General features: G+C 41.1%; 2 protein-coding genes across 19 annotated transcripts in view; one reads left to right on the top strand and one right to left on the bottom strand.

The window, feature by feature from the left end:
• The window catches only part of TRIP12 (thyroid hormone receptor interactor 12), a 147,392-nt gene extending 130,008 nt beyond the window's left edge, over positions 1–17,384 (bottom strand). For 13 of the 18 annotated variants that reach the window (XM_030880116.3, XM_030880566.3, XM_030880998.3 and 10 more), the window contains exon 1: positions 16,309–16,587. The gene's annotated coding sequence lies outside the window, so the exon portion shown is untranslated. Of the gene's footprint in view, positions 1–15,689; positions 15,822–15,981; positions 16,084–16,308; positions 16,607–17,317 lie in introns of those variants that run through there. The other 5 variants (XM_060301748.2, XM_060301750.2, XM_030881442.3 and 2 more) reach the window with 5 other exon arrangements.
• The window catches only part of FBXO36 (F-box protein 36), a 98,519-nt gene continuing 92,219 nt past the window's right edge, over positions 16,825–23,124 (top strand). The window contains exon 1 of the mRNA XM_030881990.2: positions 16,825–17,044. Within this exon, the coding sequence (XP_030737850.1) occupies positions 16,949–17,044 (96 nt within the window). The 5' untranslated portion in view covers positions 16,825–16,948. The remainder of the gene's footprint in view (positions 17,045–23,124) is intronic.

Below are 23,124 nucleotides of genomic sequence, written 5' to 3'. Positions count from 1 at the left end.
GATCATGTTATTGAAAGGGCTAATAAAGAAACATATTACTATACTACAAGAAGCTAGTTTAACAGTTTGAGAGCCAGATTTTAACATTCTGACATATTTGGGTTTTGTCTTAAGCCTTCATTTTATGAGTTTAAAAATATTACTTTGAGGAGTCCATAGCCTCAGATTGCTAAAGGGTCCTCATCACAAAGAAGGTTAAGAATCCTCCATCTTAAAAGGTCATAACCAGGAATTTTAAGCAAAGTAGAGAATAGAAAATAGCAGCATGTGTAATGGTTAAGTGTCAATTGTGAAACTTATTTCAGTTACATACATGTATCTACATATACACTGGTGATGCAAAGTAAGGCATTTATCATGGACTGCAGATCAAAAGAATTTTTAAAAGGCAGTGGTCTAAACCTACCTTTGTACAAAAATACCATTACATTTCTATATTTGCCAGAGGTGTGGCCTAGTTCTCCCCAGTAAGAGGTATGGTGAGGTATGCTAATCATCCTCCACGAACACTTTTGCTTTCTGTATAATAAAAAACCCAAAAAACCTCATCTTTTCCTTCCTGCCTCCAATATGAGATGGACACAATGACTTCAAGCCATGACAGTTATCTGGTGTCCAAGAGAACCACCTGCTAAGGAAGGCAGAGCAGAAAAACACACAGAGCCTGGTCCTTGCTGGAACCACTGTACAGCTGAACCATGCTGTATGAGGAAAAATGAACCCCAGTCTGTTTAAGACACTGTTAGTCATGTTTTCTAGTACTTGCAGGTGAAATGTTCCTATCTGATAAATGAATTACTATGAATAGGGTGACCAAGTAAGGTCTCTTTGAGGGGTAACATCTGAGCCAAGACCTCATGCATGAGGCAACAAACAGCCAGGTAAGATCTAGAAGAGCATTGCAGGCCAACAAGAAAAGCCAGTAAAAGGTGAAAGAAGTAGGAGATGACGTCAAAGAGGTGGGCAAGAGCCAGCCCACGCAGGACCCTGAAAGTCATAGGAGCCTTCCAACTCTTCCCACGGACTGCCACAGCACACACACGTCTCACATACATACGAGAACATTTCCCAAGTTAATACAAAACACAAGGGAGGAAGACACCCCATTTAAAAAATTGGCTTTAGATACAAAACTATTCCTTGTAACAGTTTTTAAAAAATCTAACAAAGGACTAGAAGATTGGATAAATTATGGTTAAGTCAAATAAATACAAAGCAAACTAATGAAGAACTCATAATGAAATAGGAAAATGTTCATCATAATAGCATGGGGGAAACATAATATGGACCCGTTTTTATTAAAACAAAAGCTAGAAGAAAATACAAAAATGTTTATATAAGATGGTAAGATTATGTATGGTGCTTAATTTTCTTATATTTTTCTTTATTCAGATTTTAACTATCACTTTGTACTTTATAATGAGAAACACATGCCTCAAAAATTCTGAGTTTTTAAAAGTTGCTCACTAAATGTAATGTAATGTGGCAACCTGGATGGGATCCTGGAACAGAAAGACATTAGGTAAAAACTAAGAAGTCCAGGGCTTCCCTGGTGGTGCAGTGGTTAAGAATCCACCTGCCAATGCAGGGGACATGGGTTCGAGCCCTGGTCCGGGAAGATCCTACATGCCTCGGAGCAACTAAGCCCGGGCGCCACAACTACTGAGCCTGCGCTCTAGAGCCCGTCAGCCACAACTACTGAAGCCCGCGTGCCTAGAGCCCGTGCTCCCAACAAGAAAAGCCACCGCAATGAGAAGCCTGCGCACCGCAACAGAGTAGCCTCCGCTCTCAGCAACTAGAGAGAACCGCGTGCAGCAGCGAAGACCCAATGCAGCCAAAAATTAAATAAATGAATAAATAAATTTATAAAAAAAGAAAACTAAGCAAGTCCAAATAAAATATAAGTAGTAATAATGTATCAGTATTGGCTCATTAGTTGAGTCAAATATATCACAGTAATGGAAGATCTTAAAAATCTGGGTGAGGAGTATAGGGTAACCATCTTCACAACTTTTCTGTAAATTTGAAACTATTGTAAACTTAGAAGTTTATTTTTTTAAATATTTAAGTCCTCTTACCTAAGACTCTTCAAGCAGGCAAGTACAGATAGTAGGAGCCATTACTAAGGAATGGTAGGCAAAGGGAAAGACATTTAGGAATTCAGGAAATTTAGGATTAAAATTAGTAACTTTAGGCATTTAGGAAGAGAAGATATGACAAGAAAGTTAAGGGCAAAAGGTTTTGCATATGTCTGCCTGGTATACAACAGGCCCTTACCTACTTCAGATAAAGGTACTTACTTTTTTTTTTTTTTTTTTTACTATTATCAGAAGCCAGAGGTTTAAAGTATCTGTTTTAAAAAGGCCTTACTGATCCCCTCAACTAAAAAGAAAAGTACTGAAATACCTTTGAGCTACAAGAATTATCACTCTTAAAACCACGTGACACAAGCCCTCACTCTCAACTTACCCACTTAATACACAATTCTAGCAAGTAGTTTTGCAACTCAACACTATAAAGCTAGAGAGTAGGGTCTAAACATATCCAAGCCCACCGACTAGTAAGGACAGGGAAGCGGAGCAGCACTCATTGAGCAAAGCAATGCAAGTAAGTCCCTTAAAAAGCAGGGTATTTAGGAATGTCCAACTGCCAATGAAGACCTTAAGACTCTGTATAATAATGTTCACCAATGATGGCCAAGAGTCAGGACCAAGACATTCCAGCGCATTCACAGCGCTATGAAAAGTGAATAAGCACTGGTAAAGAGCCACATGAAAAAAAAAAGTGTTCACCACATTGACCTTTTTTCAGATTTTATCACAACTATTTCTTTAAAAAAAAATTTTTTTTGATTAAAAAGTTTGAAAACAAATTTATCTTCTAAAAACAACAATAAAACCTTGAACTTGAGAGTGGATAAAGGGAATATGGGATACTCCTTATACTACTTTTATAACATTTTTATAAACCTGTGAACCTAGATCAAAAGAAGAAACTGGGTGCTTCCCTGGTGGTGCAGTGGTTGACAGTCTGCCTGCCGATACAGGGGACGTGGGTTCATGCCCCGGTCCGGGAGGATCCCACATGCCACGGAGCGGCTGGGCCCGTGAGCCATGGCCGCTGAGCCTGCAAGTCCGGAGCCTGTGCTCCGCAACGGGAAAGGCCACAACAGTGAGAGGCCCGCGTACCGCAAAAAAGAAGAAGAAACTGCCCCCCAAAAAGCTTTTCAAAACACTTAATGTAATACCAGGTCAGGGATATTTTTCCTTCAATCTTTAAAGTTTCATCTTAACTATTAAATGTACTCAACACCAAAATTATAACATCTTAAAAATAATAAATTCACACTGTCAACTTTATACATTAATACAACTGTGGGAAAAAGTCATCATTTAAAAGAAATATTAGAATAAAAGCTACTATTAAATTCCTCCTAGGAGCCAATATCCTAATCAAAAAAATGTAACATAGCTACTTAACTGTGAACTAGGCAGTGTGCTTAATACTTCACTTTCATTAAAAACTCAAAGAAGGGACTTCCCTGGTGGTCCAGTGGTTAAGAATCCACCTTCCAATGCAGGGGACGTGGGTTCAATCCCTGGTGGGGGAACTAAGGTCCCACATGCCGTGAGGCAACTAAGCCCGCGTGCTACAACTAAAGAGCCCGCATGCCACAACTATTGAGCCCATGCACTGCAACTAGAGACAAGCCTGTGCGCCACAACGAAAAGATCCCGCGTGCCACAATGAAGACATGATGCAGCCAAAAATAAATAAATAAATATTTTAAAAACCTCAAAGAAATCCTGTAAATTATGTATTTTCTATAATTTACACATTAAGCAACTTGCCCAAGGTCAAACAACTAGGAAACTAGAACCCAAGTCCATCTTGTTGCAGAGTCTACCAACACTCTCAATTGATCTCCTCCTTCAAAGCCTAAAACTCTGTCACTCAAGTAATTCCAAGATGATTCAGAGAAATCCATCTTCTCTTCTCAAACCTGTTGTTTTAGATAGGCTATCAATAAAGGAAAGGAAAATAAAAATGCTTCCGCTCAAAAAGAATGGTTACTGACAACAGTTAACACACTGAGCACTTACCCTGTACCAGGCACTGTTCTAAAAGTTTTACGTATTAACTAATTTAATCCTCACAACAAACCTATTATTATTATTCCCATTTTACAGGTGGGGAAACTGAAGACAAAATGAAGTGACTTACCGCAGGTCACACTGCTAATAGCATTAGAGCCAAAATTTAAGTTGAATCCCAATCTTTTTTAAAAAAAAATAAATTTATTTATTTATTTTTGGCTACATTGGGTCTTGGTTGCCGCGCACGGGCTTCCTCTAGTTGCAGCACGCGGGCTTTCTCTAGTTGCGGCGAGCAGGGGCTACCCTTCGTTGCAGTGCGCAGGCTTCTCATTGTGGTGGCTTCTCTTGTTGTGGAGCACAGGCTCTAGGCACGCGGGCTTCAGGAATTGTGGAACGCGGGCTCAACAGTTGTGGCTCGCGGGCTCTAGAGCGCAGGCTCAGTAGTTGTGGCACACGGGCTTAGTAGCTCTGAGGCATGTGGAATCTTTCCAGACCAGGGCTCGAACCCGTGTCCCCTGCATTGGCAGGCGGATTCTTAACCACTGCGCCACCAGGGAAGTCCTGAATCCCAATCTTTGCTCTCAACCACTTACCCTAAAGTCCTTTATCACTTAGACATTATCATGCAATCTTTGAAACATATAGTGTTTTAAATTCCTATGAACAAAGTAAACAGTGGCAAGTAATATTCTGGAACAGAGGTTGGCAAATTACAGCCCACAGGCCAAATCTGGCCAACCACTTCACTTTGTAAAGTTTCAGGAGAACAGGGTCAATGGCTGCTTTCACCCTACAAGAGCTGACCTGCAAGGCCAAAAACATTCACCATCTGGCGCCTTGCAAAAAACGTTTCCTGACCCCTGTTCTGAAAGATGATATTGTGTAAACCCTCCCCTAAGTAGTCAAATTAACATACATTTTTTTCTTTATCACTATAAATAAAAATAGCAGCAGCTACTATTTATCAAGTATATACTATTTATGTAAGATCCTAACAGCAACCCATTTTATACCCGAGTAAACTAAGCCTCAGAGAGTTTAAATGACTTGCCCAAGATCACACAGCTGGCATATGGGGACCTTGTTTAAACAGTGTCTAGCCTCAAAGCCCATATTCTTTCTAAATGACACTTCCTTCAAAATATATAAACGTGCGTAGCCATGGAAAAACAAAATTTTCTATGAAAACTGATTAAAATTACATGATAAAAATGCCAACTTTAAGGAGAAATGTTCATGTAAATGTATACACAGATACTGAGTCACACTTCCATCTTATTTTCTATTATATTTATATTTTTGCTGTTATTCCAATTGGCGTTATAACCCAGGGATACTCAAAGCATAGGAAGAATATGGCTATCTTCCTTATGTAAAGATATGGGACAAAGAAGTCATTAAAATAAACACAGAATGCAGAATATATTTACTTAGCACAGTTAACTCTCCTCTGCCACTTCTGAAAATTTATATCCTCTTCTGATACAGACTCATTCGCCCTCATTACACTCCTTGTCTAGAATGTCCGACTCTTCAGTTCACCCACTCACCTATCCATCTCCACCCCACCCCACCCCCGGAGACTCTGTTAACCCATGTAAAATACCATTGTACCAAGGAAAGAATTCAATAGAGGTTAGTTGCTGGAGCTTTTATTCATGAAGCCTTACTATTATTATGCCATTAATCTCCCATACCACTGGACTGATTTATATCACTACGGACTATACTAAACATACTTACAGCGAAAGTCACATCACAAGGGTAATGAAACGAGGAACTGAATTCAGAATTCTATGTGGGCAAGTATACATGGATGCAGATAACACGACTATTCTGAGAAATATCTTGGTAATATTTTTACCATATTCTCTATTCCAAACAGCTAGTCACCTGATAAGGCATCTGACTTATGTCTCAGAATTCAGCTTAAGAGTTTTCATGGTTAATTTTGTCCCCAAGTTTACCACCCCCTCCTAATGAGACTATAAACTCAAGGTCAAGGACCACATCTGTATATCTTAACCTATAATAATAGGTTTGAAATAATAAGTGTTCAAAACTACTTATAATAATACATACCACTTGCTTATTATTCACATATATTAATTCCATCTCCACTGCTAACTTCAGACTAACTTCACTGAGAACAGAGATGTCTTAAATGGTTGTTTTTCTAGGTTTGAGAGTATTGCTTATTCAATTCAAGAAACACCTTTAAAAATCAATGCAGCACTTGCTGAAACCAAGATAATTTCTTCCCTTGTACCATGATGCTAATACCAGCCCTTAAAACAGAAATAATTGCAGAATTTTTTAGAATTATAGTTTTACTAAGTCCTTGGCTTCACATACCTTAAAAACATATGGATTAAGCCATTCCTAATTTTAAAACTCTTAATATGGAAACTTCCCAAATCCTTTACTATATAGCATTATATGTTCAAGTAAACTCAGCAAGTATCCTGAAAAAGTTCTAAGTTTCTCTAAATATAGTAAACTCAAGTTAACTGCACAATTATGAATCCTCTTAATTTTAGTAACAAAAACCAAAGCATTAATATGCTGAATATAAGTAAATGCATGAGTGAAGCAGAAGGCCCAGCCCACAGAAGAGGCAGAAAAGCTGCTATTCCAGCAAACATTAAGTTTACCAAAACCTCAGCTGATGCAAGAAATATAAATTGAATATCACCTAAAACAGGTGCTACAATGAAGATCCCAAATGATGGTCTGTTATCTCTTCAGTGATTCCTCTCAGTAGTTTGTGTAATGAGAAAGATACCTGGGAAAAAAATGGCGTGGCCTAATATCCAGGCAGCTGAAAAGTAATACTAGCTGGTTAGAAGAGGCAGAAGCAGATTATCTTACAGTGCCACACCAAAGGCTGAAATTCCCCAAGTCTTACCTCATAGCAGTAACTGGAAGGGCAAAACTTGTCAAAAGGCAGGGTGAAGAGGAGATGAACTCTGCAATTAAAAGTCTAGTTTTCTGACAGAAGTATTTTGAGGCCAAAATGTGAAAAGCAATACTAAAATTCCTAATGACAGTTGAGAAATAATTAGCAAACAGGTCTGATCACGAAGTTAAGAACTACGGAATCTTCTCAAAAACGAGCCTAGTGGGCTTCCCTGGTGGCGCAGTGGTTGAGAGTCCGCCTGCCGATGCAGGGGACACGGGTTCGTGCCCCGGTCCGGGAAGATCCCACATGCTGCGGAGTGGCTAGGCCCGTGAGCCATAGCTGCTGAGCCTGCGCGTCCCGCAACGGGAGAGGCCACAACAGTGAGATGCCGCGTACAGGAAAAAAACAAAAACAAAAACAAAAAACCGAGCCTAATTTTTGCCATCTACTGAGAGAAGGGCCCAAATACTTTTTGATCTGAGATGGAAGGGCAGACATCAGGTCTAATTTCCTCTGGAGACTAACCCACCCGCTTTCCCTAGGTGGGCAGAAGAAATGGAAATACATGCTTGATAAAGGAAAAAACTAGGAAGCTGCATGACTGTCTTGCAGAAAAATAAGCACCACTGCCTGTTGCAGCAGTAAAATACAGAGACTTCACAAATGTTTTTATTCTGAAGTCCACAAAACCCCACAAATTTTGTACTATACAGCCTTAACGTATTATTTTACATCATAAACTTGCACTAACAGCTAGCATCTCTGCTATCCCCACATAAGGAAAAATCAAGTTAATTCAAACTACAGACAGCAGTCTACAAGAACATACTAGAAACAAAAGCTGCTAAAGAAAGCTAAATATTATGGCTATCAGACCCCCAAATAAAATATTCTCTTTGGCTTTATTTTCCCTTCAGCCACATGTAACCTGATTTCCCATGTTTGAAATTCTGTTGTACGTACTTTTTTAAAAGTAAAAGGGGTAACAAATAGTCTACTGTGACATAAACCAGAGTGCGAGGTAAATATTTTATTAAAATATTTAACTTGATTAATATTAATTTGCACCTTTTGAAAAATACGTAAAAACTTAAACCACAATTTGCTTTTGTTTTAAACATTTTTTAGTGCATTAGATACTAAGCAAAAGGTTTTCCTATAAATACGACTTGACAAATAACTGAGTAACTCACAAAAAACATGTATTAATTCTTAAACAGTACTGACTTTTTTAAAATCTCTGAATAAACAATAGTTGAATGAGTTAAGGGAATGATTGCCAGCTTCCACTAAAGGAAGAATTCTGTGACTGAACAGAGGGGCAGTGGGAGTCGACACTTAACCAGCTCCTGCCTACAGAACAAAACTTTTTAAACTATTAAGCAGGGAAACTGAACAAGAAGTAAGTTTGACCTCCACTGCTTTTATTGCCCCAAAACTTACCACAAAGACCCTTATATACAGTCCTAGAAAGGGAAGCAATTTCATAAAAAGATAAATAAGATCTAAAAGCACATTTAGTTTTCTTTTCAGTTCATTTACAAATTAAATATCTTTTCATGTTGTCACTGCCTATTCATGTATCTACCGTAACTTCAACACGTCTATTTAAATCGAATTTCTTAATCTCCCATTTAAGAACCTCAATAATCTCAGCCCGAATTTCCTGTTATTTCATAAATGTGGACCCTCTACTCCAGAGGGCCATTAGACCCTCACCACAACTACTCCTTTAAGCTCCCAGTCCTTTCTACACCTATCCGAACAATCAGGGCCAGCTCAAGCCCCTCCTCTCTCCATAAATTCTTCCTCAATAACTTCAGTCTCTCTCTAAACTTCTGAGTATTCACTGTATAAAACTCAACTTTGTACTTAAAAACAAATATGCACAATGTTATATTCTTTTGACATAATTTGAATTTATCTGCAATATTAGTACATTTTGAAATAAGAGATCTCATTTTATAAGTCTCTTATTTCTCCTCAGCACTCTCCAAAAGGGTAAGCCTTATATGGAACCAGAAATGCACATGCATTCGTTACTGATGAAATATGTGTACAATGAAGGCACTTCCAACCATTTATTCAGTACAGCCAAAAAAGCATGCCCTAATTCATCTGTTTCTTAAATTAGACTCTCATATCAGGTTTTCTAAATGCAGAAAACTTGCATTTAGAATATTTACAGAATACTTCTCTATGCTAATTATACATAGTTATCAAGTCAGTTTAAGAATAAAAGTGATTATCAACTAAATGAAACATAATGAAACTCAAAGGACAAAAACTAAGTCATTTTTTATTCTTCCCAGCACAGTCCTGTGGTGCACAGTAAGCACTCGATAAAAACTTGTAATGATATAAACAAACTTTCATCTACGAATGAACATAATCCCCAAATGCTAAACCTGGAGTAACCAAGTCACTCAAACAGTCCAGTGCCTTAACAATCCCTTAAGTACCTGATTTTAATGAGCCTAATTCTGAAAATTTTATATTCTAGGATCCTACACTCAGCTACCAAGCCCTGAAAAACTAAAATAAGCCAGTTGAGGGAATTCCCTGGCAGTCCAGTGGTTAGGACTGTGCACTTTCACTGCTGAGGGCCCAGGGTTCGATCCCTGGTTGGGGAACTAAGATCCTGCAAGCTGCCAAAAAATAAAATAAAATAAAATAAGCAAGTTCACAGTAAACTGTGTCAATACTTTACTATTATTTCACAATATAGTTTCTCAATGTGTCACCAAAATGAACTCTACCACTGCCACCTACCATGTACAATACATTATGTTGGAGCCTTGTGCCAGCCTCTGTGAGGAGAGAAGAATGGGACCTCTACCCCCAAGCAGCCAAAGATATCATAAGAAAGATGTAAACAACTAATAAGACAGACTGTGAAAGCCATAACTGAAACAAATAAAATGTTGCAGAAGGGAGAAGGGGAGAAGAGAGTGAAGACTGAAAATCTTACAGGAGCTACTGAAAGAAAGTTAAGGGTGTTTGGGATTGACATACATACACTAATATGTATAAAATGGATAACTAATAAGAACCTGCTGTATAAATAAATAAGTAAAATTAAATTTAAAAAAAAAAGAAAGTTAAGGGTGTACATGTAGCTACAAAAGGTACAAGATGGGGGAGGGGTGACAACCCAGGTAGACAGACAATCAAAGTCAAGGCAAGAATGAAGTTCCTGGGTGTGTTCAGAGAGGAACAAACAGCCCAATCTGACTGCATGCAGCCAAGAGTGCAAAACAGGATTACAAAATACTGGGGCCATAGAAGTTACAGAATTTTCACACATTTGCTGTTTACAAGGCAACTACAAGCACTTGGGTTTTACAAATTTTTTTTAAAAAGGGGGCTGGGGGAGGCCCTCCATATGATCTCCATGAACCTGCTCTCTAAGGACACAAAGCAGCTTAAATTACAACTCAACAGTGAATTACAAATAGGCTATCTGTACAAACTCACTTTGGGTTTCCAGGGCATCACACGTTTACCAGTACGAGGACTTCAAAATGAGTTAATGTGACCTTAAGACGGCACAAGGTACATCTATTTATTCAGAACGCTGCCCATGGGTGGAATGAGTAGGAGTTGTGAAGTCAGGGTGGAACTCACTGGTTTTGACAGCCTACAAGTTGATTAAGATACACATTGAAATGCTGTAACTTGAAGTCTTGAAGGCTTGTTGATAGACACTTCAGCTTATAAATAGCATTCAAGAATCCATGTAGGGGTAATAACATATTTATAGAAATAAATACACCCTTTCTAAAAAGAAACAGAGTAAGCTAAAATGATGTATAAAACTCAATTTTGGGACTTCCCTGGTGGCGCAGTTGTTGGGAGTCCTCCTGCCAGTGTGGGGGATGCGGGTTTGGGCCCTGGTTGGGGAGGAGCCCACGTGTCACAGAACAGCTGGGCCCGTGCGCCACAGCTGCTGGGCCTGTGCTCCTAGAGCCCGTGCTCCACAAGAGCAGCCACTGCAATGAGGAGTGGCCCCCGCTCTTCGCGGCTGTAGGGGGCCCGCGTGCAGCGTCAGGGACCCAACGCAGCCAAAAGTAAATAAATAAATCTATTAAAACAAAAAACAAAAACAAAAAATACCCCTCAATTTTATATTTAACACGCACACTGTCTCAAAACATACTTAGCGCTTCATGAAGCATTTAAGAGATCAGCTAGTACATGCAAATAATGGACAACTGAAGAATATGAAATGGCTTGCCCTAATTTTTTTTAATATATATGATTCAAAGTAACTTGCAGTCTCTAAAATATATACCAACAGATTAAGAATAAAACTCCCAAAATCTTGTTAGCATTAATAGTGATCCAAAATGTTTATCAAAACAAATCAAATAGGACATTACATTAAACCATTACAAAATATTTTCACTTTCAGAATCATCTTATTCACACAAGACTTATTCCTTTAATAAACGTTTAAAGAATCTTTATTAAGGGCCAGGCACTGTGCTAGATTCTAGGAATAAAAGAGGAATGACTAACTTCAAGGAATTCATAATCAACTAAGGAATACTATTCTATGCTCAAAACAGTTTCAAGTAGAATACCTACATACATAATATTGATAAAAGTATGTTCTAGGTAGAACAGTGTTAACAAATGAGGAAATGGTCAGTGCAGCAATGAACAGTGGAGGAAGGGCTCTGTGTTCCAATCCATCTCTGTAGCCTAATCTCCTGAAGAGTGTTGAGCATTTATATGACAATTAACTCTAGGGTCAGTGGCCATAACCACATATTTCAGGTTAGGCACCTGAAGCTCACAAAGGTTACATTACTTGCCCAAGGTCACAAACATAGAAAAGGCATTGCCAGAACTGGAACCCAAGTCTTTTACCTTCACATCAGATATTCACTTGAACAGTGCTGTTCATTAATGAAAACAGAGTAACAGGCAGCTTTTTTACTCTAGGCCCCTAGAATGACTTTTTATATCAAGCATAACTGCAAAACTGACTATTAACAGCTCCTGCACACTCAAGACAAAACCGGTAAGTCTGAAAAATCGCCAAGATTTTTCTTCTGGCTAATCCAGTTTAATGAAACTACTGAAGAATCAAAACCAAAATCTCTAAGTCCTCAGAGAAAAACTATCGAGCACACTTATCAGTCTACGAAACAACTTCTTTTGCCTATACCCTGAAACTATCAATAAACTGGGATAAAGAACTGCATTTTTAAAAATCCAGGACATCAGCCAAGTTAAGTTTTACTTAAATAAAAGTCAAAAGACTGGTTCGGCATCAGTATGCTTATCTATTTACCATAAATAACAGCAAGCACACACTGTGTACAGAGTAACCTAGCAGACCAGGTCGAGACTGTAAAGAACAATTTGCTAGAGGTTTATGTCTTTAAGAAATCTGCAGCATAGCTGTCTGAACTATACCCAGGCACTAAAAGAAAATACACAAATGTAAAGCTAACACTACATGTTAAGAACTACAAGCACCAAAATTATATAACAACCTACAAATTATATGTCTTATATAATATCCACCAAATTCTTACTCTTCCACCCTACCCAGGCACTCTGATGGCACAGTAGTGAGGAAGATGTCAGAGACTGTGAGCCCTACACCAAACAGCATCCTGAGAAATCTGTTGGGGCCAAGAACCTTTCCAAGCAGGAAAACTGGCTGCATAGCCAGCAAGGCCAGGGTAACATTACTGGTTTGGAGTGGGGAGGAAAATGGGTGTTATTTTCAATCAGGTTTATGAGTATACCTTCAGGCATAACACAATGACATTTAGATAATCCTTGCCCTCAGGAAGCATATAATTCAGTCAGGGGAACAAAAGCAATGCATGTCCACAAACCTAGCACTATAATCACAAAATGAAGCACATATAGATAACAAAGAAATAAAAGGAAAAGATCATGGGGTAGAAACTTTTGAGGAAGTGCTTGTGAGTTGCAGTGAACCTAAAATGATTCAAATGTGGGAAAAGTGCATGTCAGGCTGGCAGTAGCAAGAACCTGAATGAAGACGAAAAGCAACAAGCAGGCTGCTTTTTCAATCTGAGTCCATCAAATTACCTCAGGAAAAAGGCAAAAATAAAGTGGCAATTGGTATCACATTTGCTCACAAAGAACCCCACCCATCCACTTAAAAGAATTAAAAACAAAAAACTCCCCAGATTCCGTAAAGAAAACAGATCAAGATTCAGAAATGTTTTTCCTTAATTGTAGTCTCTGATATTAGAAAGTCAATTTCATAAGAGCCACAAATCAGAATAGGTATAAATTTTGTCCATAATAAAAACACAAAGAAATCTGTCTGAAGTTTCTCTCAACAGAATTAACAATGTTTGGGGAACAAGCATACTGATGCAAAAAAAAAAATTACTGTAACATAAAAATTGGGCCCAAGTTCCACTACCAATCTAGCAGAAACTTCAAATTATGAAGTGCTATAAACTTCGTATCTCCAACCTACCTTACGTAGACACCGCCCACCACCACCACTGAGGAAAGTTATCTTTTTGTAATTACCTCAAAATAGATAATGTAATTTTCTAAAGCTAATGACAATTGTCTTTAACTTACTTAGCAGTTTGTAGTTTTTCACAGCCCTTATGTCCACTGGATCTCACAACCAGCTGGTAGGCAAGATAGGGACTACCCACCCCCATTTTACAGATTAAAATAAATGGAGGCCAGATAGGGTCAGAGAATAGCTCAAGGTCACACAGCTACTAACTGGCAGTGTTATGAATTCCCAGGCCAGCATGTGTCTTCTTTGCTAGGATGATGTCCTTAAAATAGGATCATACAACCTTAACCAGATAACAAATGCAGTAAGCTTGAAAGTTAGAATGGAAAAGTAAACATTCCTTCAAATTTACTTTGCTAGGTGAAAGCACTGATTTTACCCTGGCCTAGCATCCCATTCATCTTAAAAATATTTGTTTAGCACCTTCAGGAACTCTAGCTGCCAAAAGCGTTCTAAAACTTTTAGAAAGTAAATGAAAAATAAAACAAAAAGCCTGTTCATGGACACAAATTAAATAGGAAACGTCAGCTGAACAGACTTAAAAACCACTCAAACTCCTGAAAAAACTGGGAAGCGAATGGAAACAATGATAATCTTCATTACAGTTCTTCGATTCTTATGGATATTGGCACATTCACAGAAAGGCAGATGTGGACAAAGTCCACAACCCCCAGCCATGTTAATGTGCTCTATTAAGCTTAAAATAAATGAAGTAAAAGCTCCCCAATTTCACAAAGATGACATAAAAGCTGGGGCTGAATGTGGAGCAGGGAGTTTCTAAAACAATTGGAAATTGTGTCTCCTCTAAAATTCACACTTAACACTGATCTCTTCGCATGCTCTAAATATGAAAATAAGCCTCAATAAAACCCTCTGCCATTTATCGTCTCTAAACCTCTGATAATACCACTCCTCAGCTCTAACTGCTCCCCGCCCCACCCCACCCCCCGCCCCGGGTAAATGCGACACACACAGGCCTCATACATAGGCCTCTTGCCTTTTTCTCTAACAACTAGGACCTTTGTTCCGAACGTCGGTTTTTTACCCCACTCAATAGCTCTTTCAACTTTCTACCCCGTATTTTTTTGTTTTGTTTTGCTTTTGGAGAGGAGATTCTGAGCCTCAACTTTCCGGGTCTTTAACAAATGAACTGCCAAAAATAGCTAAAGAGACTGGAGAGGAACAGAAAGTTCAACACACCACGGAAGGGCCTACAAACCAGAGGAAAGCCCGGGGATCGGGTGAGCTGGCAGTCCAGGCAAGATCGGGGAAGGCCGACGAGGAAGGGAGGCAGCAGAATAGCAGTGAGACGTCCACTCAGAACAGATCCACGGCGCTATTAAACGTCCTCCCGCCCCACACAGCCCCACGTTCCCACACTGACACTCTCCCCCAGTGACCTAACGAAGCAACTGAACCATAACCACCGCCAGGCAGGGAGCTTAAGCTACACCTCCTCCAAAGTAAAACGGCATTATCAAAAACAAACCAATCTGTCTTAAGGGTTTAGGAGCAGCCCCTTCCGTTCCTTCCTCGCCACACGGGGTAACCAGTTGCCTCCGTCCCCCAGCAGTTGTTCAAATGTCTAAGATACCCCCAGCCCCCCCGCGCCCCACGATGTGCATGTGTTTTTAAATCTTTGGTTTTTTTCCTCCAGCAAATGAAAGATTTCTCTTATTCTGAGAAAAGGAGCAACACGAAGAAAGAACAGGATTGGGAATTTTACCACCTTCGTTATCTGAACTCCCCTCTAACTTGTTTCAGAACTAGAAACCCACTCACTATGCAGGAGGATGGAGGAGAGAGGGAGGGTGAACCAAATGGACAAACGTTATAATAGGTTTTATGTAATCCACATATAAATAAATTAATCGCCTGACTCGCTTTGAATGCTAATACGACTGGAGCGACAACTGGTCCACCTCCCTCCCACAGGTCCTGACCCCCTCCCCCCAATTTCCACGCTGATCTATTTGGAAGGATGCTCTGCTCCTCTCGGCCAAGTTTCTCGGCCTCTTTCACGCCCCCCTGCATCCTCTCTCGGCGTCATCCTCCCTCAGCCTCAACTTCCCACGGCTGAAGCAACTGCTCAGCGCAGACCCCGTCTCCGGCCTCGCCCGCCCTCAACCGTCCCCCTCGGCAGGAAACCCCTTACTGCGGTCTAAAGTCACTCCGGCCTCTCCCTCCTCTGACCCTCGCTTCCCACAACTGTTGTCACACGAGCGGCTCCCTAGTTTCCATTTCCGGGCCGTCCCCGGCCCAGGAGCCTCCCCTCTCCCGGTTTCCGGGCCCCCCATCCCATTTCCGGGGAACCCTTGCCGTATTCACACCCCCCACCTGCACTTCCGGCCCCCCACTTTCTCTCTTCCTAAACGCCCTCCCAGCTCCAAAGCCCACTTCCGGCCCCCCCGACCGCCGCTGGGCTCCCCCAGACCCGCACGCCTTACCCCGGTTCCGTGTAGGGCCCTCCTCATGGCGGGGGGCCGGAGGGGGCACCCAGCGACCCCCCCCGCTCCCGCCCGGTCCCGGTCCCTCCAGCCGCGGTCTCCCTCGAGCGCCTAGCCCGTAAACCCCCAGCCCGGTCCTTCCACGGCCCAGCCGCCGCTGCCGCCGCCGCCGGGAACAGGCCGAGCAGGGGCCGAATCGCGGCGATGACACAACCGAGCTTCCTGGGACTTTCTGTTCCAGCTCCCCCCCCCACTACCCCCCCAACCCCTCAGCACAACCCCCTCCCCCAGGCCTGGCCCCGCCGCTCGGAACTGCGCCCCAATTACCTAGTTGGGCCCCAAAGTCTCCGGTCCGGACTCGGTGGCGCGGCAGTAACTTCCACTCGCTCCCCCCACCCCCCCCAGCGGCGGCGGCGGCGGCGGCGGCTCCTCGGGTCCCTTCAATTATCAGCTGAGCCGCAGCACCGCGGCCGGCGTGCGCCTCCGTCCGCACCGCCTCCCTCCCCGCCCGTTCCAACACCCTCCGGGAACTACTTTTCCCTTCGAATCAGCCGGACAGGCTCGGCCGCGGGACAGGCCCCGCTGCCTACTCGCAGCCCATCACATCGCCCCTCCCTCCCCCAACGCCCGGCTCGACTTCCCCAGCGGCCTGCGATCTCCTCCCTATCCCTTCGAGGGACCAGGAAGGGGAATGTGGTGCTTCGCTTGGTATCCCTCCGCCGGGGTCACCCCCTCCCCTCGGTGGTAGCAGGAACTAATTCCCCTTCGGGTCACCCGGGACCTCAAGGTGGAAATTTCACGGCTCAGAGTTCCCTCTAACCCCTGGAAGAAGGAACAATCACCCCAAGTTAGAAACACCCCGCCAAGTCAAAAGTAGGGTTCGATTTAAACCAGGGCTCTTGCCCCATGACCCCAATCAGGCCCCGCCCCTTCCTGGTTGTCTTAGCGACGGTGGTGGCGTCCCAAGATGGCGTCGTGGCTGCCGGAGACTCTGTTCGAAATTGTAGGACAAGGCCCGGCGCCGAGTAAAGACTATTACCAGTTATTGGTCACCCGGTCCCAGGCAAGTGCGAACCGCGGTTACCCTCTTTAGTAACTCTCTTCCCGCCCCGGTGGAGCCCGGAACGCGAGCCGCGCTAGGCCGAGAGCGGCTGTGGCCAGCCGGAAGCGCCGGGTCCCTGCTTCGAGCCGGGAGATTTCCCTCGTCACCTCGGCCTCCTCTGCGGGCCCGGCGGCCCGCGTGTCCCTTCCCAACCCCAGCCCGGCTCGTACCCGGAGAGCCTTCTTGGCCTCCTCACAACGCCGCCCGCTCCCTTCTGTCACCCCGGGTTCCTACCCGCAGAGTTCCCTCCGCGCGGAAAGAAAAACAGGCGTCCCTGGCTTGCGTGCAGCCTCACCTCAGCGTGGGAAGGAGGGAAAGAAAGACTCAGCCAAGTGTCCCAAGGAGGAGCCGGCAGGGGAGGAGAGAAAAGGAAGATCTCTTTTCCAGGGGAGGGTTTAATTATGGGGGATTTTTCACGTCTTATTGTGGTCTTTACGTGTACCAAGGCCACATCAAAACTTCCTTATTTCTAGTAGGGATTGATCGTTGAGAGCTTACTCCTTACCTTTTCGGAGCCCCTTCTATCCCACTGAAAGTGTGCGGGGAGTGGTACAAAAATGTTTCAGCTGCTCTGCGCGTCAGCCCCACCCATTATGACATCTGCTTCACAACAATAAGACCGAGGATTATGTTATCGCTCAAGTAACTATCGGCCTATTTTTATGACTACTTTAGCTGTTTAAGGTGGGCTTTGTGGATGATTTATTGTGCCCATGAAATGATCGAGTTAAATGGGTCCTCCACTCGGAACTCGTTTCTAATTCCTCGCTGAGCTTACACCTGTCACCGAGATATTCGTGCACCTTGCACTTTCAAAAATGGTATTTCTAAAAAATGAAATTTAGAACTTGGTATATATTTGTTTTGGTGTACGTATTGAATATTTCATCAGTTTGTTCCATGAGCCCTTCAATAAAATAGACAATGATTTTTAGAGCTTCAAAAACATCTTTTAAAATAGAAATAATGTATATTTATTTCTAGATCTAAGATTTATAAATATTACAAGCGTAATATCAATTGATAGCGTATCGAACTTAAATTTTTAATTGAACACTTAAAGAAAATTTTTACATATTTAATTGGAATTTCTTTAATTTCTTAAAGACAGAAATGTACTCTTCTTGTACATTTATTTTAGAGTTGACTGTTTTCCATTTGCTATATAAGATGTATGATCCTAACAATTCTTCACATCTAGCATGAGTGATTGAAAACAATATTTTATGTATTCTGACTTCATTTTCTATTTTATCTACCTCAAGTAAGTTAGAATGTTCTAATTTTTACTTTACAGCCTTTTCCATAGCTTGTCTTTAAAAATTGTTTTGAGTGTTTCTTATTCTTGCAACTCTGGTATTATAAGTGTATTATACTGTAATGTTGTAAGCCTCAGCAAGCTAAATTACTTGTTTACCTTTCTGTTTTAGAAAATTAACCATAGCAGTCCTCCTGTTATTAGTTTTCCCCAAGAATGGTCCTGTTGTTGATGTTCTTCAGACTTTGCTCCCTAGTCTAACTTGGGCGCATGCCTTCCTTCAGCTACTGTTTCATGACATTTTTCTTGCCCCTCCCCCAGAAGTATTCTTAATTTTTTTTCTTTCTTCTGTTTTTTTTTTTTTTTAACACGTCAGAAACTCTCATCTATTTCAGGCCCTGTTTTTTTTCTGTCCCATTTCTTATATGTAAAATCCTTTGCAAGTTCTGATCTTTTTTCTTCTTTTAAGCAGACTGAGTATATTCACTACAGTTCTACCAGTGAGAGTTAATCTCAAATCTGATTAATTCACTCTCTTTTTAAAGTAAAATTTGTTGTAAAAAAAAAATAGTAAATCTAAAAAATAGTCTTTTCAGTCAACCATCTTGAGAATATGCTAGTTTCTAACCACAAGATAAGTTTTCTAAGTCTCAGCGTAGGAAACCAAACATCCAGTGAGAGACAATCTGACATAAATAAGTACTAAAAGACTAGAATTACAATGTGTTTTATAAGATGGACTTTTTGCTGGAATGTCTTTCTAAAATTGATTCTTGTACATATTTTCTCTTTCTTTCTGCCTTTATTCCCCAAAATGTTGTATATTATCCAAAATATGCTCCAGATTAAATGGATGCTTCTTTCACTGTGATTCCCTTTTTTATTCTTTTTCATTGCTTTTATTTTTATTCGCTTTAAATCCAAATAACTGCACATTTGACAATGATTTAAAGGCAGATATATCTCTCATTAGCATCATACCACTATTGCCATAGTTCAAAATATATAAACATTGTACATTAGTATTTCCTTTGCCTTCTTGCTTATACAGTGACATTAAAATCATACTTTTATGCTTATAGAGACATTTCCAGTTAATAACTTGATGCCATGATTTTTTTTTCTTTCAGAAAAGGGACTTAGAGAATATAGCTTGAGGTCAATATAGCTTAATTCTCAAATCTGATCTTTATAATGATGATCCAGAGGCTTAGAAAAATCAGTGCCCTGCTTTCTAAATCAAAGATTTACCCAATTATTCTTTACTCTAGTTCTATATATATAATATATATTATATTGGTTTCTAATTCTTTGAAAACTAGTAGATTCATAGTGAGTTAGGGCTAGAAAGAATCTTGAATATTACTTAGGCCAGGGATATTTCACACTTAGCTTCTAAGAAAGTCTTAAGTTGTGTTTCTGAATGAAGATCCTTTCCTTGATTTTATTTTATTTTTTTAACATAAATTTATTTATTTTTGGCTGCATTGGGTCTTTGTTGCTGCACACGGGCTTTCTCTGGTTGTGGAGAGCGGGGTCTACTCTTCGTTGTGGTGCATGGGCCTCTCATTGCAGTGGCTTCTCTTGTTGCGGAGCATGGGCTCCAGGACACGTGGGCTTCAGTAGTTGCGGCACACGGGCTCAGTAGTTGTGGCTTGTGGGCTCTAGAAGGCAGGCTCAGTAGTTGTGGTGCACAGGCTTAGTTGCTCCGCGGCATGCAGGATCCTCCCAGACCAGGGCTTGAACCCGTGTCTCCTGCATTGGCAGGCGGATTCTTAACCACTGCACCACCAGGGAAGCCCCCCTTTCCTTAATTTTAATCAGCAACTTGTCATTTACTGTGGGGATGCAAAATATAAGAAGATTCCTGCCTTTGAAGAATTTATCATTCCTTCAACAAATATTGAGCATCTTTTATATGCCAGGTACTGTTCTAGATTCAGGAAATCATCAGTGAACCATACAAAGTCCCTCCTCTCATGAAGCGTATAGTCTAGTGAGAAGAATATAGTTAGTGACTTGATTTATATAAACACTCTAATGGTTTAACTTTTGTTTTAAGTCCAAAGGAGGTTCTTGAGCAATTGCCAAGTTAATGAATAGCGCAAACATTTTAAAATCTATGAGTCCAGAGGAAGCAAAAATCACTTTAGACCATGAGGTCCAAGAGGGTACTGTTACAAGTATTTTACTCTTGGAATTCTGTCTTATTTGTCCTCTTGAAATAGAAGTGTTGCTTAAGGTGGTCAGAACTGGTGACTTAGGTTTAATGTGACAAATATTGGGAAACTGCTAGAAACAGTAACTATATGCTAAGTAGATGAGAGTTGGCAGATATGGCCTTTTGCTCCTAATAACACAGGTGGTTGCCCCAAGAGCACCAATATGTTATAGTCGCTCCAGCAGATGAAAGAAAGAAGGATGAAGAATTACAAAATAGATTAGTCTTATTTTATCTATCTTATTAAATCTTACTCAAAACTCCAAAAGGATACCTGAAGCTAATGTCATCTGAAAAAAAAAAAAATCCGAAAGCTCACTCCCCAAAAGTGGCAAATATCTTTCACATGCTTTAGAGCTGTAGCACTGACAAACTGAGAACACCTGAGGTCCCATGCCAGCCTGTGACAGGAAGCTGTCATTTCAGTGACTTCACAACAAAGAATTGTGCTGGTGCCACTTCAATCCACAGAAAGATTTAAAGATTTAAATTAAAAGATTGAAAGATTTAAGTTTAAAGATTTAAATCTTTCAATTTGAAAGATTTAAAATTTAGTACAGTCTAATAGAAATGTCAATCCATGCACCCTTTGGCCCAGCAAATCCATATCTAGGATTTTATATCCAAAAATGCTTTCACATGTGAGCAAGAATGTACACCAAAGTAAAATAATTGTAAATCTTTCCATAAAATATGACTCAGTCTTTTGAAAAAGATGTGATGGATCTTTTGTTTGTTCAATAGACCAAATAAAATCTTAAGCAAGGAAAGCAAGTTGCTGAGTTCAGTAAACATAGTATGATCCCATTTAAAAAAGAACATTAACAACAGTTTTTTATTTTGTTTTAAATAAATGTTGGATAAGCTAGAGTGATTCACTCTTATGGATGGAGTTATAGATTGCTTTCACTTTCTGCATCACATATTTCTGAAAGATCTGAATTTTTCTACAGTAATATTTTTATAATCAGAGAAAAGCAATAAAGGTTTAAAATGAAAACATAAATGGATAACTTACTTTGAGAAGTTGCCCTGCTCTGTGTGTCATCTTCCTCCTGTTTCACCGGCACCACCTTTGAGCCACTTCCCACACTAAATGATGGGCAGCATCAATAACGGTGTCATCAAAGATCCTGCTGTGTTTTTCTTTGCGGGGGTGAGCCTAATTCCACAAATTTAGAGGAGGTGCAAGTTGGGTTAATGGTTGCTTGTAAAATTTTAAGGAGATTTTAGTGTCTAGAAACTCCCTGGCCTTACGTTTATTTTTGCTTTCGTTTTTGTTTTCAATGTAAGTAGTAATTACTTTTGAGAAACTAGGGAACTGCCCTCCCTTGCCTTGTTGGGTGTGTGATTGTACTAATGAGCTAAACAAGAGAGATGTGGAGGGCATTCCCTGATGGTCCATGGTTAGGACTGGCTTTCACTGCTGTGGTCTGGGTTCCATCCCTGGTCGGGGAACTAAGATCATGCAAGCCGTGAAGCCAAAAAAAAAGGAGAAAGAGAGAGAGTTGTGGAGAATGAAGTCAGGCAAAGATGGTCTACTGAATAGATTTATTTGCCCTCCAGTAAAGCTTAAAGAACAAAAATTCTCAAATAAATTGAAATCATGTCTAATAGACGCCAGATTGCACATTTTGGGAGCTGGATGGGGTGCAATTTGATATTACAGTGGTATTTTCCCAGGGGTCCCAGGAACCCCTAAATCATGCTCTGCCCTAGCCCTGCCCCCCCCCCACGTAAGGTCCCCAAGAGTCATATGAGTGGAGAAGATAAAGCAAGGAGAGTAAACAGGTTTGCCTCTGCTTACTCTTTCCTTGTCCCTAATGGAACTTTCCCACTGACGGCACTTCACAGCCACGATGCCCATTCTGCCCGGTGGCCACCAGCCACAACCAAAACGTTTCTACACAGAAGGAACTACTGCTGCTCTTCTTAAAGTACAAAGGTCAGTGGGATGCTTGCATTTGCTTACTTTCCTCTTCCCCATTGCTTAAGGCCAGACTTACCCTTCTGTTCTTCAGCTGTTTCTCAGAGGCTCTCATGTTCCTCTGCCCCTAAAGGTAAGCTTTTCCCTTCTTTGCTGCACTTCAGAACTTTCAGCCCAGCCCTGCAGGGCCTCCTCTGGGAGCATTTGGCTTTTTCTTCCGGCTCCTGCTGACAGCAGCACCTGCAGTGAATGTACCCTTCCCTGCATGGCACGGTCAGCCAGGTGCTCGTGCCTTCTCCCACACTATTCCTCTCCTGTTCCTCGTATCTGAGACTCCGGAAAAATGATTCGCAGCTTGTGACACTCCAGGATGTACCCCATTAAAGTTGTGAAATCATGTTTACTCAGAAATTTAAGTTCCTTTTAAGTCTTTAAGGTGACCTGTGGCATTTTTCAGGGGAGAGGGAGAAAATAATACCAACGAGGTGATTCAAGTTTTAAAAATAACAATATTCAGTCCTTTATCGTAACCCAGTGATCAAATGGCTCCTAAATCCTCATTTCAAAGTTACATAAGAGGACTTCCCTGGTGGCGCAGTGGTTGAGTCTGCCTGCTGATGCAGGGGACACGGGTT

The sequence above is a fragment of the Globicephala melas genome, chromosome 7 (assembly GCF_963455315.2).
Source record: "Globicephala melas chromosome 7, mGloMel1.2, whole genome shotgun sequence".
In the NCBI taxonomy this organism is placed as follows: Eukaryota; Metazoa; Chordata; class Mammalia; order Artiodactyla; family Delphinidae; genus Globicephala; species Globicephala melas.
Note: the sequence above shows the minus strand (reverse complement) of the source record. Positions and strands in the feature narration are given on the sequence as shown.